Source organism: Oncorhynchus tshawytscha, linkage group LG33 (assembly GCF_018296145.1).
Source record: "Oncorhynchus tshawytscha isolate Ot180627B linkage group LG33, Otsh_v2.0, whole genome shotgun sequence".
Taxonomy (NCBI): Eukaryota; Metazoa; Chordata; class Actinopteri; order Salmoniformes; family Salmonidae; genus Oncorhynchus; species Oncorhynchus tshawytscha.
In genome coordinates, this window is record NC_056461.1 from 4,096,558 (window position 1) to 4,109,689 (window position 13,132).

The 13,132-nt window shown below is 44.1% G+C and overlaps 1 protein-coding gene across 1 annotated transcript; it reads right to left on the reverse strand.

Annotated features, from left to right (window-relative positions):
- Nucleotides 1-10,875: 10,875 nt before the first annotated feature.
- On the reverse strand, nt 10,876-12,444 carry mrps24 (mitochondrial ribosomal protein S24). The gene is made up of 4 exons (XM_024396819.2): nt 12,339-12,444; nt 12,048-12,128; nt 11,811-11,922; nt 10,876-11,603 (listed from the first exon to the last, which is right to left on the reverse strand). The coding sequence occupies exons 1-4, from the start codon at nt 12,375-12,377 to the stop codon at nt 11,320-11,322; spliced, it is 516 nt and encodes a 171-aa protein (XP_024252587.1). The 5' UTR covers nt 12,378-12,444; the 3' UTR covers nt 10,876-11,319.
- Nucleotides 12,445-13,132: the final 688 nt, after the last annotated feature.

Here is a 13,132-nt window from a genome sequence, read left to right on the forward strand (position 1 = left end):
CAATTAATAACAACTACTATGGTAGAGGAGTAGAGTACAGTAGTTGCTGCTGCTGGAGAGACACCACAGGGACCAAGCCTGTTATTCTGGGGAGAACATTAACAGAGTAGGACTGCTGAGGAGATCCTTCACTTCCCATCTATACTATCTAGACTGAGGAGGGACACCACCTGTGATGGTGATCGAGTGAAGGTTCTAACCTGGTTGTGCACCATGTGAAACTGGATGAACACAAGTGAGCTCTAAAGGAGAGAAAGAAGCAGTAGCTTCATCTGTACGGTGAAGTCCTCAAAGCATATTGCATGTAACAAACAGTTACATGACCTACAGCATAGTCAAGCAAGTTAAGGTTTCTGACATTTCCTGACGACTAAACAACCACTGCTATAGAACGGAGAGTTACCACAAGTTGAGGTTTCTGACATTTCCTGACGACTAAACAACCACTGCTATAGAACGGAGAGTTACCACAAGTTGCAAAGAAAACAGAAACATTATTAGACTAAGCATGGGGCGGCAGGGTAGCCTAGTGGTTAGAGCATTGGACTAGTAACCGCAAGGTTGCAAGTTCAAACCCCTGAGCTGACAAGGTACAAATCTGTCATTCTGCCCCTGAACAGGCAGTTAACCCACTGTTCCTAGGCCGTCATTGAAAATAAGAATTTGTTCTTAACTGACTTGCCTAGTTAAATAAAGGTGACATAAAATAAACCCATCAGACTATTGTTGATTTAATCTGGTCTTTACATATACTAAGTAATATATATGTCTGAAATTTGTTTTGATTTAGAATGCACCTGTCTCGAAACAGGGAGAGGGGGAAAAATACAAATGGAGGATGCTTTCCCCATGGTTCATTTTCATGCCAGCCAGGTAGGCTACACTATAAACAATGTGCTTAATATTAGGAAAGATGAGAAATAAATGTAGTAGGCCTAGTCTATAGAAGGCTGATGGAAGGATAGAAGTATGTGTTATTTTAGTGTTTCCTTTATTTTTTTGAGCAGGGTATATTTTATATTGAGATTCTTCAACGTAGCCACCCTTTACCTTGACAGCTTTGCACACTCTTCGCATTCTCTCAACCAGCTTCGCGAGGTAGTCACATGGAATACATTTAACAGCTGTGCCCTGTTAAAAGTTCATTTGTGGAATTTCTTTCCTTAATGCGTTTGAGCCAATCAGTTGTGTTGTGACAAGGTAGGGGTGGTATACAGAAGATAGCCCTATTTGGTAAAAGACCAAGTCCATATTATGGCAAGAACAGCTCAAATAAGCAAAGAGAATCGACAGTCCATCATTACTTGAAGACATGAATGTCAGTCAACGCGGAAAATGTCAAGAACTTTGAAAGTTTCTACAAGCGTAGACGCAAAAACCATCAAGCGCTTTAATGAAACTGGCTCTCATGAGGACCGCCACAGGAAAGGAAGATCCAGAGTTACCTCTGCTGCAGAGGATAAGTTCATTAGAGTTACCAGCCTCAGAAATTGCAGCCCAAATAAATGCTTCACAGAGTAACAGACACATCTCAACATCAACTGTTCAGAGGAGACTGTGTGAATCAGGCCTTCATGGTCGAATTTCTGCCACTAAAGGACACCAATAATAAGAAGAGACTTGCTTGGGCCAAGAAACACGAGCAATAGACATTAGACCGGTGGAAATCTGTCCTTTTGGTCTGATGAGTCCAAATTTGATATTTTTGGGTCTACCCGCTGTGTCTTTGTGAGACGCAGAGTAGCCTGGAGCATGAAGCATGGAGGAAGATGTGTGATGGTGTGGGGGTTCTTTTCTGGTGACACTGTCAGTGATTTATTTAGAATTCAAGGCACACTTAACCAGCATGGCCACCATACCATTCTGCAGCGATACGCCATCTCAACTGGTTTGCGCTTAGTGGGACTATCATTTGTTTTTCAACAGGACAATGACCAAACAGACCTCCAGGCTGTGTAAGGGCTATTTGACCAAGATGGAGAGTGATGGAGTGCTGCATCAAATGGCCTGGCCTCCACAATCACCCGACCTCAACCTAACTGAGATGATTTGGGACGAGTTGGATCGCAGAGGGAAGGAAAAGCAGCCAAGAAGTGCTCAGCATATGTGGGAACTCCTTCTAGACTGTTCAGTTGAAGTCGGAAGTTTACATACACCAAATACATTTTAACTTTTTTTCACAATTCCTGACAATTAATCCGAGTAAAAATCCCCTGTTTTAGGTCAGTTAGGATCACCACTTTATTTTAAGAACGTGAACTGTCAGAATAATAGTAGAGATAATGATTTATTTCAGCTTTTATTTCTTTCATCACATTCCCAGTGCGTCAGAAGTTTACATACACTCAATTAATATTTGGTAGCATTGCCTTTAAATTGTTTAACTTGGGTCAAACATTTCGGGTAGCCTTCCACAAGCTTCCCGCATTAAGTTGGGTGAATTTTGGCCCATTCCTCCTGACAGAGCTGGTGTAACTGAGTCAGGTTTGTAGGCCTCCTTGCTTGCACACGCCTTTTCAGTTCTGCCCACACATTTTGTATAGGATTGAGGTCAGGGCTTTGTGATGGCCACTCAATACCTTGACTTGGTTGTCCTTAAACCATTTTGCCACAAATTTGGAAGGATGCTCGGGGTCATTGTCCATTTGGAAGACCCATTTGCGACCAAGCTTTAACTTCCTGACTGATGTCTTGAAATGTTGCTTCAATATATCCACATAATTGTCCTGCCTCATGATGCCATCTATTTTGTGAAGTGCACCAGTACCTCGTCCAGCAAAGCACCCCTACAAGATGATGCTGCCACCCCCGTGCTTCACGGTTGGGATGGTGTTCTTCAGCTTGCAAGCATCCTCCTTTTTCCTCCAACATAACGATGGTCATTATGGCCAAACAGTTTTATTTTTGTTTCATCAGACCAGAGGACATTTCTCTAAAAGGTACGGTCTTTGTCCACATGTGCAGTTGAAAACTGTAGTCTGGCTTTTTTATGGCAGTTTTGGAGCAGTGACTTCTTCCTTGCTGAGTGGCCTTTCAGGTTATATGTCGATATAGGACTCGTTTTACTGTGGATATAGATATTTTGTCCCTGTATCCTCCAGCATCTTCACAAGATCCTTTGCTGCTGTTCTTTTCGCACCAAAGTACGTTCATAACTAGGAGACAGAACACGTCTCCTTCCTGAGTGGTATGACAGGTGCGTGGTCCCATGGTGTTTATACCTGTGTACTAATGTTTGTACAGATGAGCGTGGTACCGTCAGGCGTTTGGAAATTGCTACCAAGGATGAACCAGACTTGGGACGGTCTCCAATATTTTATCTGAAGTCTTGGCTGATTTCTTTTGATTTTCCCATGATGTCAAGCAAAGAGGCACTGAGTTTGAAGGTAGGCCTTGAAATACATCCACAGGTACACCTCCATTTGACTCAAATGATGTCAATTAGCCAATCAGAACTTTCTAAAGCCATGACATAATTTTCTGGAATTTTCCAAGCTGTTTAAAGGCACAGTCAACTTAGTGGATGTAAACTTCTGACCCACTGAAATTGTGATACAGTGAATTATGAGTGAAATAATCTGTCTGTAAACAATTGTTGGAAAAATAACTTGAGTCATGCACAAAGTAGATGTCCTAACCGACTTGCCAAAACTATAGTTTGTCAACAAGAGATTTGTAGAGTGGTTGACAAACAAGTTTTAATGACTCCAACCTAAGTGCATGTAAACTTCCGACTTCAACTGCATGTGGGAGTGTGCAAAACGTTCATCAATGCAAAGGGAGGCTACTTTGAAGAATCTCAAATCTATTTTGACTGGTACTGTATATTCAGAGCCATATTCCTGTAAAGCTTAGAGAGGATGTCTTATGTCTAATGTTTTTGATTTGTTGGTTCACCTGCCTCATCTAAAGCTTCTTCTTTTGGGGTGCTTCTATAAGGCCACCAAGTACTAATAGTCAGTATCTGGATAATAAACAAAGCAAAAAAAGAAACGTCCCTTTTTCAGGACCCCGTCTTTCAAAGATAATTTTTAAATATACCCAATAACTTCACAGATCTTCATTGTGAAGGGTTTTAACACTGTTTCCCATGCTTGTTCAATTTTTTAAAATTATATTTTTATTTCGCTGTTATTTAACTAGGCAAGTCAATTAAGAACAAATTATTTTTTTCAATGACTGCCTAGGAACAGTGGGTTAACTGCCTTGTCCAGGGGCAGAACGACAGATTTTTTTACCTTGTCAGCTCTGGGATTCGATCTTGCAACCTTTCAGTTACTAGTCCAGTTGCTAGTCCGACGCTCTACCCGCTACCTGCCACCCCAATGAACCATAAACAATTAATGAACATGCCCCTGTGGAATGGCCGTTAAGACACTAACAGCTTACAGACGGTAGGCAATTAAGGTCACAGTTATGAAAACTTAGGACACTAAAGACTCCTTTCTACTGACTCTGAAAACACCAAAAGAAAGATGCCCAGGGTCCCTGCTCATCTGCATGAAAGTGCCTTGCATGTTGCAAGGAGGCATGAGGACTGAAGATGTGGCCAGGGAAATAAATTACAATGTTCATACAGTGAGACGCCTAAGACAGCGCTATAGGGAGACAGGACAGACAGCTGATTGTCTTCGCAGTGGCAGACCACGTGTAACAGCACCTGCACAGGATCGGTACATCCGAACATCACACCTGCGAGACAGGTACAGGATGGCAACAACAACTGCCTGAGTTACACCAGGAACGCACAATCCCTCCATCAGTGTTCAGACTGTCCACAATAGGCTGAGAGAGCCTGGACTGAGGGCTTGTAGGCCTGTTGTAAGTAAGGTCCTCACCAGACATCACTGGCAACAACGTCGCCTTTGAGCACAAACCCACCATGGCTGGACCAGACAGGACTGGCAAAAAGTGCTCTTTGCTGACGAGTTGCGGTTTTGTCTCACCAGGGGTGATGGTCGGATTTGCGTTTATCGTCGAAGGAATGAGCGTTACCCTGAGGCCTGTACTCTGGAGGGGGATCGATTTGGAGGTGGAGGGTCCATTATGGTCTGGTGCGGTGAGTCACAGCATCATCGGACTGAGCTTGTTGTCATTGCAGGCAATCTCAACGCTGTCCGTTACAGGGAAGACATCCTCCTGCCTCATATGGTACCCTTCCTGCAGGCTCATCCTGACATGACCCTCCAGCACGACAATGCCACTCCAGCATGACAATGCCACCAGCCATACTGCTCTTTCTGTGTGTGATTTCCTGCAAGAGAGGAATGTCAGTGTTCTGCCATGGCCAGCGAAGAGCCCGGATCTCAATGCCATTGAGCAAGTCTAGGACTGCTGAGGATTGGAGGGTGAGGGCTAGCGCCATTCCCCCCCAGAAATGTCCGGGAACTTGCAGGTGCCTTGGTGGAAGATTGGGGTAACATCTCACAGCAAGAACCCCCCTTTGTTCAGGGACACATTATTCCGTTCTGTTAGTCACATGTCTGTGGAACTTGTTCAGTTTTCTTCTCAGTTGTTAAATCTTGTTATGTTCATAGAAATATTTACACGTTAAGTTTGCTGAAAATAAACGCAGTTGACAGTGAGAGGATGTTTCTTTTTTTGCCGAGTTTGTGTGAAATGCTTGATTGTGTGTGATTTTAACGTCCTGAGGCATGATCCTAGGGCTCAGGTCCTCTGGCAGGGGAGAGAGAGATTGAGCGATGGGAGAATTAGAGGGAGCATACTTAAGATCACACAGGACACCAGATAAGACAGGAGAAAGACACCAGATAGGACAGACTGACACCGGCACACATACTATTGCAGCATAGACACTGGGGACAGAGTATAGCCCACGAAGATCTCCCCCACCACACGGGCCTAAGGGGGTGCACGACCAGACTGGAAAATAACGTCAGTGCCTCAACCCACTCAAGTCGAGTATAGCAGAAAAAAGCCTGGCAAGACATGATGCAGCCCTCCTAGGGACGGCATGGGAGAACACTAGCAAGCCAGTGACTCAACCCCTATAATAGGGTCAGAGGCAGGGAATCCCAGTGGAGAGAGGGGAATAGCAAGGCAAAGACACCAAGGGTAGTGTACACCCCTGGGCAAGACTACCCTCAATCATAGGGCCTACTGAAGAGTTGTCTTCAGTAAAGACTTAAAGGTTGAGACTATGTCTCTTACATGGATCGGCAGGCCATTCCATACAAATTAAGCTCTATAGGAGATAGCTCTGCCTCACAGTGTTTGCTTAGAAATTCTACTAACAATTAGCAGGCCTGTATCTTGTGGCTGTATAGTACGTGTAAGTATACACCGCAGGACCAAATCAGAGAGATAATGAGTAAACAGATGATGAATTTTGAATTTGATATAGTTGCACCACCTTACATGTATAGGTAACGTAAGTACAGTCACTTGTATCTGTGTGTGATTCCACCAATTTGGTAGAGAACTGAAGTGAATCTGATAACTGTGTCTCCTTTTTGGGTTGCATGCGCTGCATGATGGTCTGTTGGGTGTAGTGTACTGCAATACAATCCCAGTTGCTGAGGTGAAGGATTACATTGAAGCCTTAGCAGGAGGAGACTATCTGTATGTTGAAAACCATCTCTGTTCATTCATGAGCAGAGTGAGGATGACGGACTTCGGTGAAGCCCTATCTTAGGTTTAGAGTTAGGGCTGGGTTTAGGGTTAGGATAGGGATTAAGGTTAGGGCTAGGATTAGTAGAGAGTTAGTTGAAATGTTCATGATAGTCTGTAGAGCATCTTCAGATGGACAATCCAAATGAAGTGTTACTGTTATATTAGACATGACAGGAAGGGAATCCAGTTCCAAGAGGAGAACTGAGGTGGCAAAACCCAATGGTGCCTGTTTTTACTTATTTCATTTAACCTTTATTTAACTAGGCAAGCCAGGAGGCTGGGATTCAAATATATAGAAAACACACATCACAACGAGAGACAACACAACACTAGATAAAGAGAGACCTAAGACAACAACAGCAAGGCAGCCTGGTAGCAATACAACATGACAACAACATGGCAGCAGCACAACATGGTAGCAGCACAAAACATGGTACAAACATTATTGGGCACAGACAACAGCACAAAGGGAAAGAAGGTAGAGAGAACAAAACATCACACAAAGCAGCCACAACTGTCAGTCAGAGTGTCCATGATTGAGTCTTTGAATGAAGAGACTGAGATAAAACTGTCCAGTTTGAGTGTTTGTTGCAGCTCGTTCCAGTCACTAGCTGCAGCGAACTGAAAAGAGGAGCGACCCAGGCATGTGTATTTTTTGGGGACCTTTAACAGAATGTGACTGGCAGAACAGGTGTTGTATGTGGAGGATGAGGGCTATAGTAGATATCTCAGATAGGGGGGAGTGAGGCCTAAGAGGGTTTTATAAATAAGCATCAACCAGTGGGTCTTGCGACGGATATACAGAGATGACCAGTTTACAGAGGAGTATAGAGTGCAGTGATGTGTCCTATAAGGACCATTGGTGGCAAATCTGATGGCCGAATGGTAAAGAACATTTGCCACTCGAGAGTACCCTTACCCACCGATCTATTAATTACGTCTCTGTAATCTAGCATGGGAAGGATGGTCATCTGAATCAGGCTTAGTTTGGCAGTCGTTCAGGAGACATAATGTTACAGAACATTCAGAAACAAATGTATTGTTGCCTGGGGTGGTCTGGCGGTCCGTTCCATCACCCAGAGCTCACATGCCTACCAGTGTCTGCATGGATTCGAATCTGACCCAAACCAGTGTCTACATATATGAAAACAGCACGTTAATATGATCTGTGGTTAAAAAGAAAAGGTCCTAAAGAAATGCTTCTTTGTGACATCACAGGCTAGGTTTAAAAGTTTAAAAAACAATGATCAGGCCTTCCACTGTCATGTTGTTGGCACTGTGTTGGAGTTGTGTGCGGCCACACAATCGTGAGAGAACAGGGAGTACAGGAGCGGACTAAGAATGCACTCCTGAGGGGCCCCGGTGTTGAGGTTCAGTGCGGCGGATGTGTTGTTGCCTACCCTCACCACCTGGGGTTGGCCCGTCAAGTGTTCAGTGTTCAGTGTTCAGTCCCGGTCCTAAGTTTAGTGATTAGCTCTGATGGGACCATGGTGTTGAACTCTGAGTTGTAGTCAAGGAACAGCATTCTCTCTGTCCAGGTCGGGAAAGGGCAGTGTGGAGTGCAATGGAGATGGCATCATCTGTGGATCTGTTGGGGCAGTATGTGAATTGGAGTGGGTCCAGGGTGTCTGGGATGATGGTGTTGACGTGAGCCATGACCAGCCTTTCAAAGCATTTCATGGCTACAGATGTGAGTGGTACAGGGTGAAAGTCATTTAGACAGGTTTCCTTGGCATCGTCCGGAACAGCTGGTGCTCTCATGCAAAGTTCAGTGTTTCTAGCCTTCAAGCGAGCATAGAAGGCATTTAGCTCTCCTGGTAGTCTCGCACCACTGGGCAGCTGGAGGCTGGGTTTCCCTTTGTAATCCGTGATAGTTTGCAAGCCCTGCCCCATCTGATGAGCGTTAGATCCGATGTAGAAGAATTCAATCTTAGTCCGTATTGGCACTTATAGCTGCACCATTGAGAGCATCACTGTTTGGTATGGCAACTGCTTGGCATCCGACCGTAAGACGCTACAGATGGGAGTGCCTATGGCCCAGTACATCACTGGGGCCGACCTCCCTGCCATCCAGGACTTCTATACCAGGCGGTGTCAGAGGAAGGCCCGAAAATTTGTCAAAGGCTCCAACCCAAGTCATATACTGTTGTCTCTGCTACCGCATGGCAAGCGGTACCAGAGTGCCAAGTCTGGGACCAAAAAGCTCCTGAACAGCTTCTACCCCCAAGCCATAAGACTGCTGAACAATTCATCAAATGGTTTCCCTTATTTGCATTGACAGATTCTCTAGCACAGGCTCTGTGCACACTCACTGGACTCTATCAACCGACCAACACATATTACACCCACACTCCAACACACTACATATCCTCACACACACTTTCACTCTCCACATACAGTATGCTGCTGCTAATCTGTTTATTATATCATGTTTGCCTAGTCACGTTTACCCCTACCTACAGCACATGTACATAATTACCTCAACTACCTCGAACCCCTGCACATTGACTCCGTACCGGTACTCCTTGTATATAGTCTCGTTATTTTGTTACAATTTTTTTTTGTCATACTTTTTCACTGTGTTTTGTTGGGAAAGGGCTCGCAAATAAACTTTTCACAGCAAAGTCTACACCTCTTGTATTTGGTGACCAATATAAGTAGACTTTCAGAACTTGCAATGAGTTTCTAGCCCAAGGGAGGGGATTTTCTTGCTCCCTACGTAACTCAAATCCAATTTTATTGGTCACATACACATGATTAGCAGATGTTAATACGAGTGTTATACCCTACCCTAATGGCCTTGAGATAGAAGCTGTTTTTCAGTCTCTCTCTCCCAGCTTTGCACCTGTACTGACCTCGCCTTCTGGATGATAGTGGGGTGAACAGGCAGTGGCTCGGGAGGTTGTTGTCCTTGATTATCTGTTTGGCCTTTCTGTGACATTGTGTGCTGTAGGTGTCCTGGAGGGCAGGTAGTTTGCCCCCGGTGATGCGTTGTGCAGACCTCACTGCCCTCTGGAGAGCCTTACGGTTGTGGGTGGAGCAGTTGCAGTACCAGGTGGTGAAACAGCCTAACAGGATGCTCTCGATTGTGCATCTGTAAAAGTTTGTGTGTTTTTGTTGACAAGCCAAATTTCCTGCTGAGGTTGAAGAGGCACTGTTGCGCCTTCATCACCACACTGTCTGTGTGGATGGACCATTTCAGTTTGTCTGTAATGTGTATGCCGAGGAACTTAAAACTTGCTACCCTCTCCACTACTGTCCCGTCGATGTGGATAGGGGGGTGTTCCCTCTGCTGTTTCCTGAAGTCCACGATCATCTCCTTTGTTTTGTTGACATTTGTGTGAGGTTATTTTCCTGACACCACACTCCGAGGGCCCTCACCTCCCTGTAGGCCGTCTCGTTGTTGTTGGTAATCAAGCCTACCACTGTAGTGTCGTCTGCAAACTTGATTGACTGCGAATCTTATAAGTGTTTGATGTCATCGGCTAGAACTTAACTTATTTTCTACAAAACTTAGAAATGGGCAAATTTTCACATATGCTGACATTGGTATTGTGCTGGAGATAATGAAATGTGGAGGAGTTGCGCATTAACTCAATTTGTATTTAAAGAAATGTATTGTGTTGCACCATAGAGAATGTAAAGGACTGATATGATTGCCTGCCATGTAGAATAGAGAAGCATGTCTGTTTCTACACATTAACATGCAAAGTTCTGATCGTTTCACCAGACTGAATACATCCAATAACACCATCTGGTACGGTCTCCATAGACGGGCTGGTTGATTAGCAACAAAACCAATGTGTGCGAAACTATGGGGCAAACCGGACAGGGTTGGCTTAGATTTTTAACATGTAGACTATATTTCGTCTCCAATGTTTATTGAAAACAGAAGTACATTTGCACAGTGAGCATTTCTCTCAAATACATTGTTGCAGTTGTTGGTTAGCTAACTAGCAGATTTGAGCCATATTAGCATAGGCATGACATCAGTCAAAACAAGACATGGTATAAAGAACAAGATAAAATAGCCACCTACAATTCCCCACATGGCAGCTTCTTGTCATTGTTGCTAGCCATCTGCCCATCCAGAATAAGACTTCTGCCCCATTAAATTGTGTGCATCGTTTGTGACGTTGTCAGCTAACCCGCCTATTCCTTCCTACTGTGAACAGCCAGCTGTTTAACACACACAAGGTAAATAAATGCAAGGAATTCCATGTGAAAACAGATTTCAATAGACATGTTCAAATATTCTTTATTCAAAGGTTTTTCACCCAGGGTAAAGCTAGTCTGGGAATCTGGTCATTTCAAGTCTTGACACTTACAAGTTATAAGATACCCATTGACTCTTGAATATATAGCCTCATGAGCCTATCCCAAAATATAAGGTTTTATTCACTGGTTACAAACAAGGACATAAACCCCTCAATATGTTTAAAATTATCATGTGGATGTCATGGACTGTCAGTGAGTCAGTCCATGCATCTAGGGTGTGATTTATGAATTTGAGAAATGTTAGTTTCCTAATCTCATCCCTCAGCTATATAGCAAAACAAGTGGTGGGGTGGCCATTTTGTTGTGTTCGGTTCCCAGAATGTAGCTTTAACAATGGTAACTATTGTGTCTAAGTCCTTCCACAAAGTCCTACATGACCAGTCTCCTGTCAGCAGTTCCTGTTCCTCCTCAGAGGTACTTGTAGACAGCCTTGTCCGCTAAGGTCTGGACCTCCATCTTGACGGGACACTTGTAGAAGTGGGAGAGCAGCGTCTCTGTGTAGCCAATAAGGAAGTAGAACTTCTGAGGAGGGAGTTTCTGCACCATCAGGGCACACACCACCAGCATGTTCCCTCGCCGCTTTATCACAACCTCATTGGCTAGGCAGTTATGGAAGGTGCCAAAGATGAAACGCCGCACAAACATGTCCTCTACTGTACGATCGGATGCTCCTGCCTCTCCCTGTAAGTTGCCTAGTAGATAAAGAGGGATGAATAGAGGATGGAGGGAGAAGAGACAAACATTAGGAATACTTGAACAATTATGAAGTTTACTTAGCTGCATAATTAACTGATGAGTTGAAGGCTAGCCCCTAGGACAGCATATTTGCTCATATGGTTGGGGTTGTCTTTACATATAAGATCAGATAACTCAGTGTGTAGGATTTTTTTTAAACTCACCAGTGTGCTGGGAAAGCCAACCTTTGCGGTGGCCTATGTGGTGGGGGTGGAGGGCTTGCTCGTAGGTCAGTGGTCGGTCTCCTTTCCCCACTCGGATACGGGCTGCCCGATTCTAAGACAAAAGAAAGGTACAGATGTTTAGTTGAAAGCAGCCGTGTCAGCAGCAAGTGAGTGACTAGGTAATGTCCAATGTGGAGGAGGGAAATGCTGTAACGTTTGTCTTCGAATAAAAGATACCTTGCAGCATATTGCAGTGGCATGAAGTGTTCGTGTTCCAGAGTTGACGCATATCGGGGTACCGACTCTGGCAAGCGCGATCTGTGAGGCAAAGACATGAATGCAAAGACACCGAGAAACAGACAAGTAACATTGACAGCTAACGTTAGCTACATCGGCTAGCCAGCCAGAAACACACTTTCTCCAAGCCCACACACGTATCTAAACAAAAACGGTTCATACTTCAAATGTAACAATACTTTAAAGTATAATGTTGTCAAATTATGGACTAAATGTAAACATGCTTCTCACCGATAATTTCACACCCCGACAGCTCAAAGACGCAGCCATTTTGACTAACGAAAGTGTTTGTGGGAAGGGCCAATGGCCTGGGCATGGCTAGAAGGGGTACAGCTTTTGTCAAATGAACGTCAGATGTGCCTTTTCGGTAGCAGTTTAGGATAATTAGGTTAGGTTAAGGGTTAGCCAAAATGCTAAACGTTTCAAATTTGGACAAAAGTGGTTAATCCATCAAGCCCAGTGATCAGTGGCGATTTCATCATATAAATCTTGGTGGGGCAAAAAAAATTAACAGTAGAGGGATGCATGCCAGCAAACCACCACGCAACACAAAACTAAACAATGCATTAATTGCATTATAACGGTGACAAACGGTGCCCACAAACTGTTTGGGTCTACATAAAGCTGTGCCAGCAGCAGTCCCAACATCTTACCACTGCTACACCAGACAATCAGTGGAGCCTTGTCTGGCAGCGAAACAGTTCATCCAGCCTCATTTACTGCTTTAAAAAAATTAAAACCGCTGTTATGGCTTACTTGCTTAAACAAATGTGGTTTCTAATGGCAATTGATAAGCACAAACTATTGCATTAGGAGAACAAGCGGATAAGATGCAATATGCAATTTCAATTAAGACAATGAGCGAGGTAGGACGTAAGTAGTCAATATAACTATTTGTTCAGCACTTTTGAAATGTACAGCGACAGAATTCAGAACATGGGCCGTTCTTACAGTGTTCTCCCTGTACACCAAATCAGAACCATAGGATATATAATGGGGGCATATAAGCAGACAATGAAGGCTCT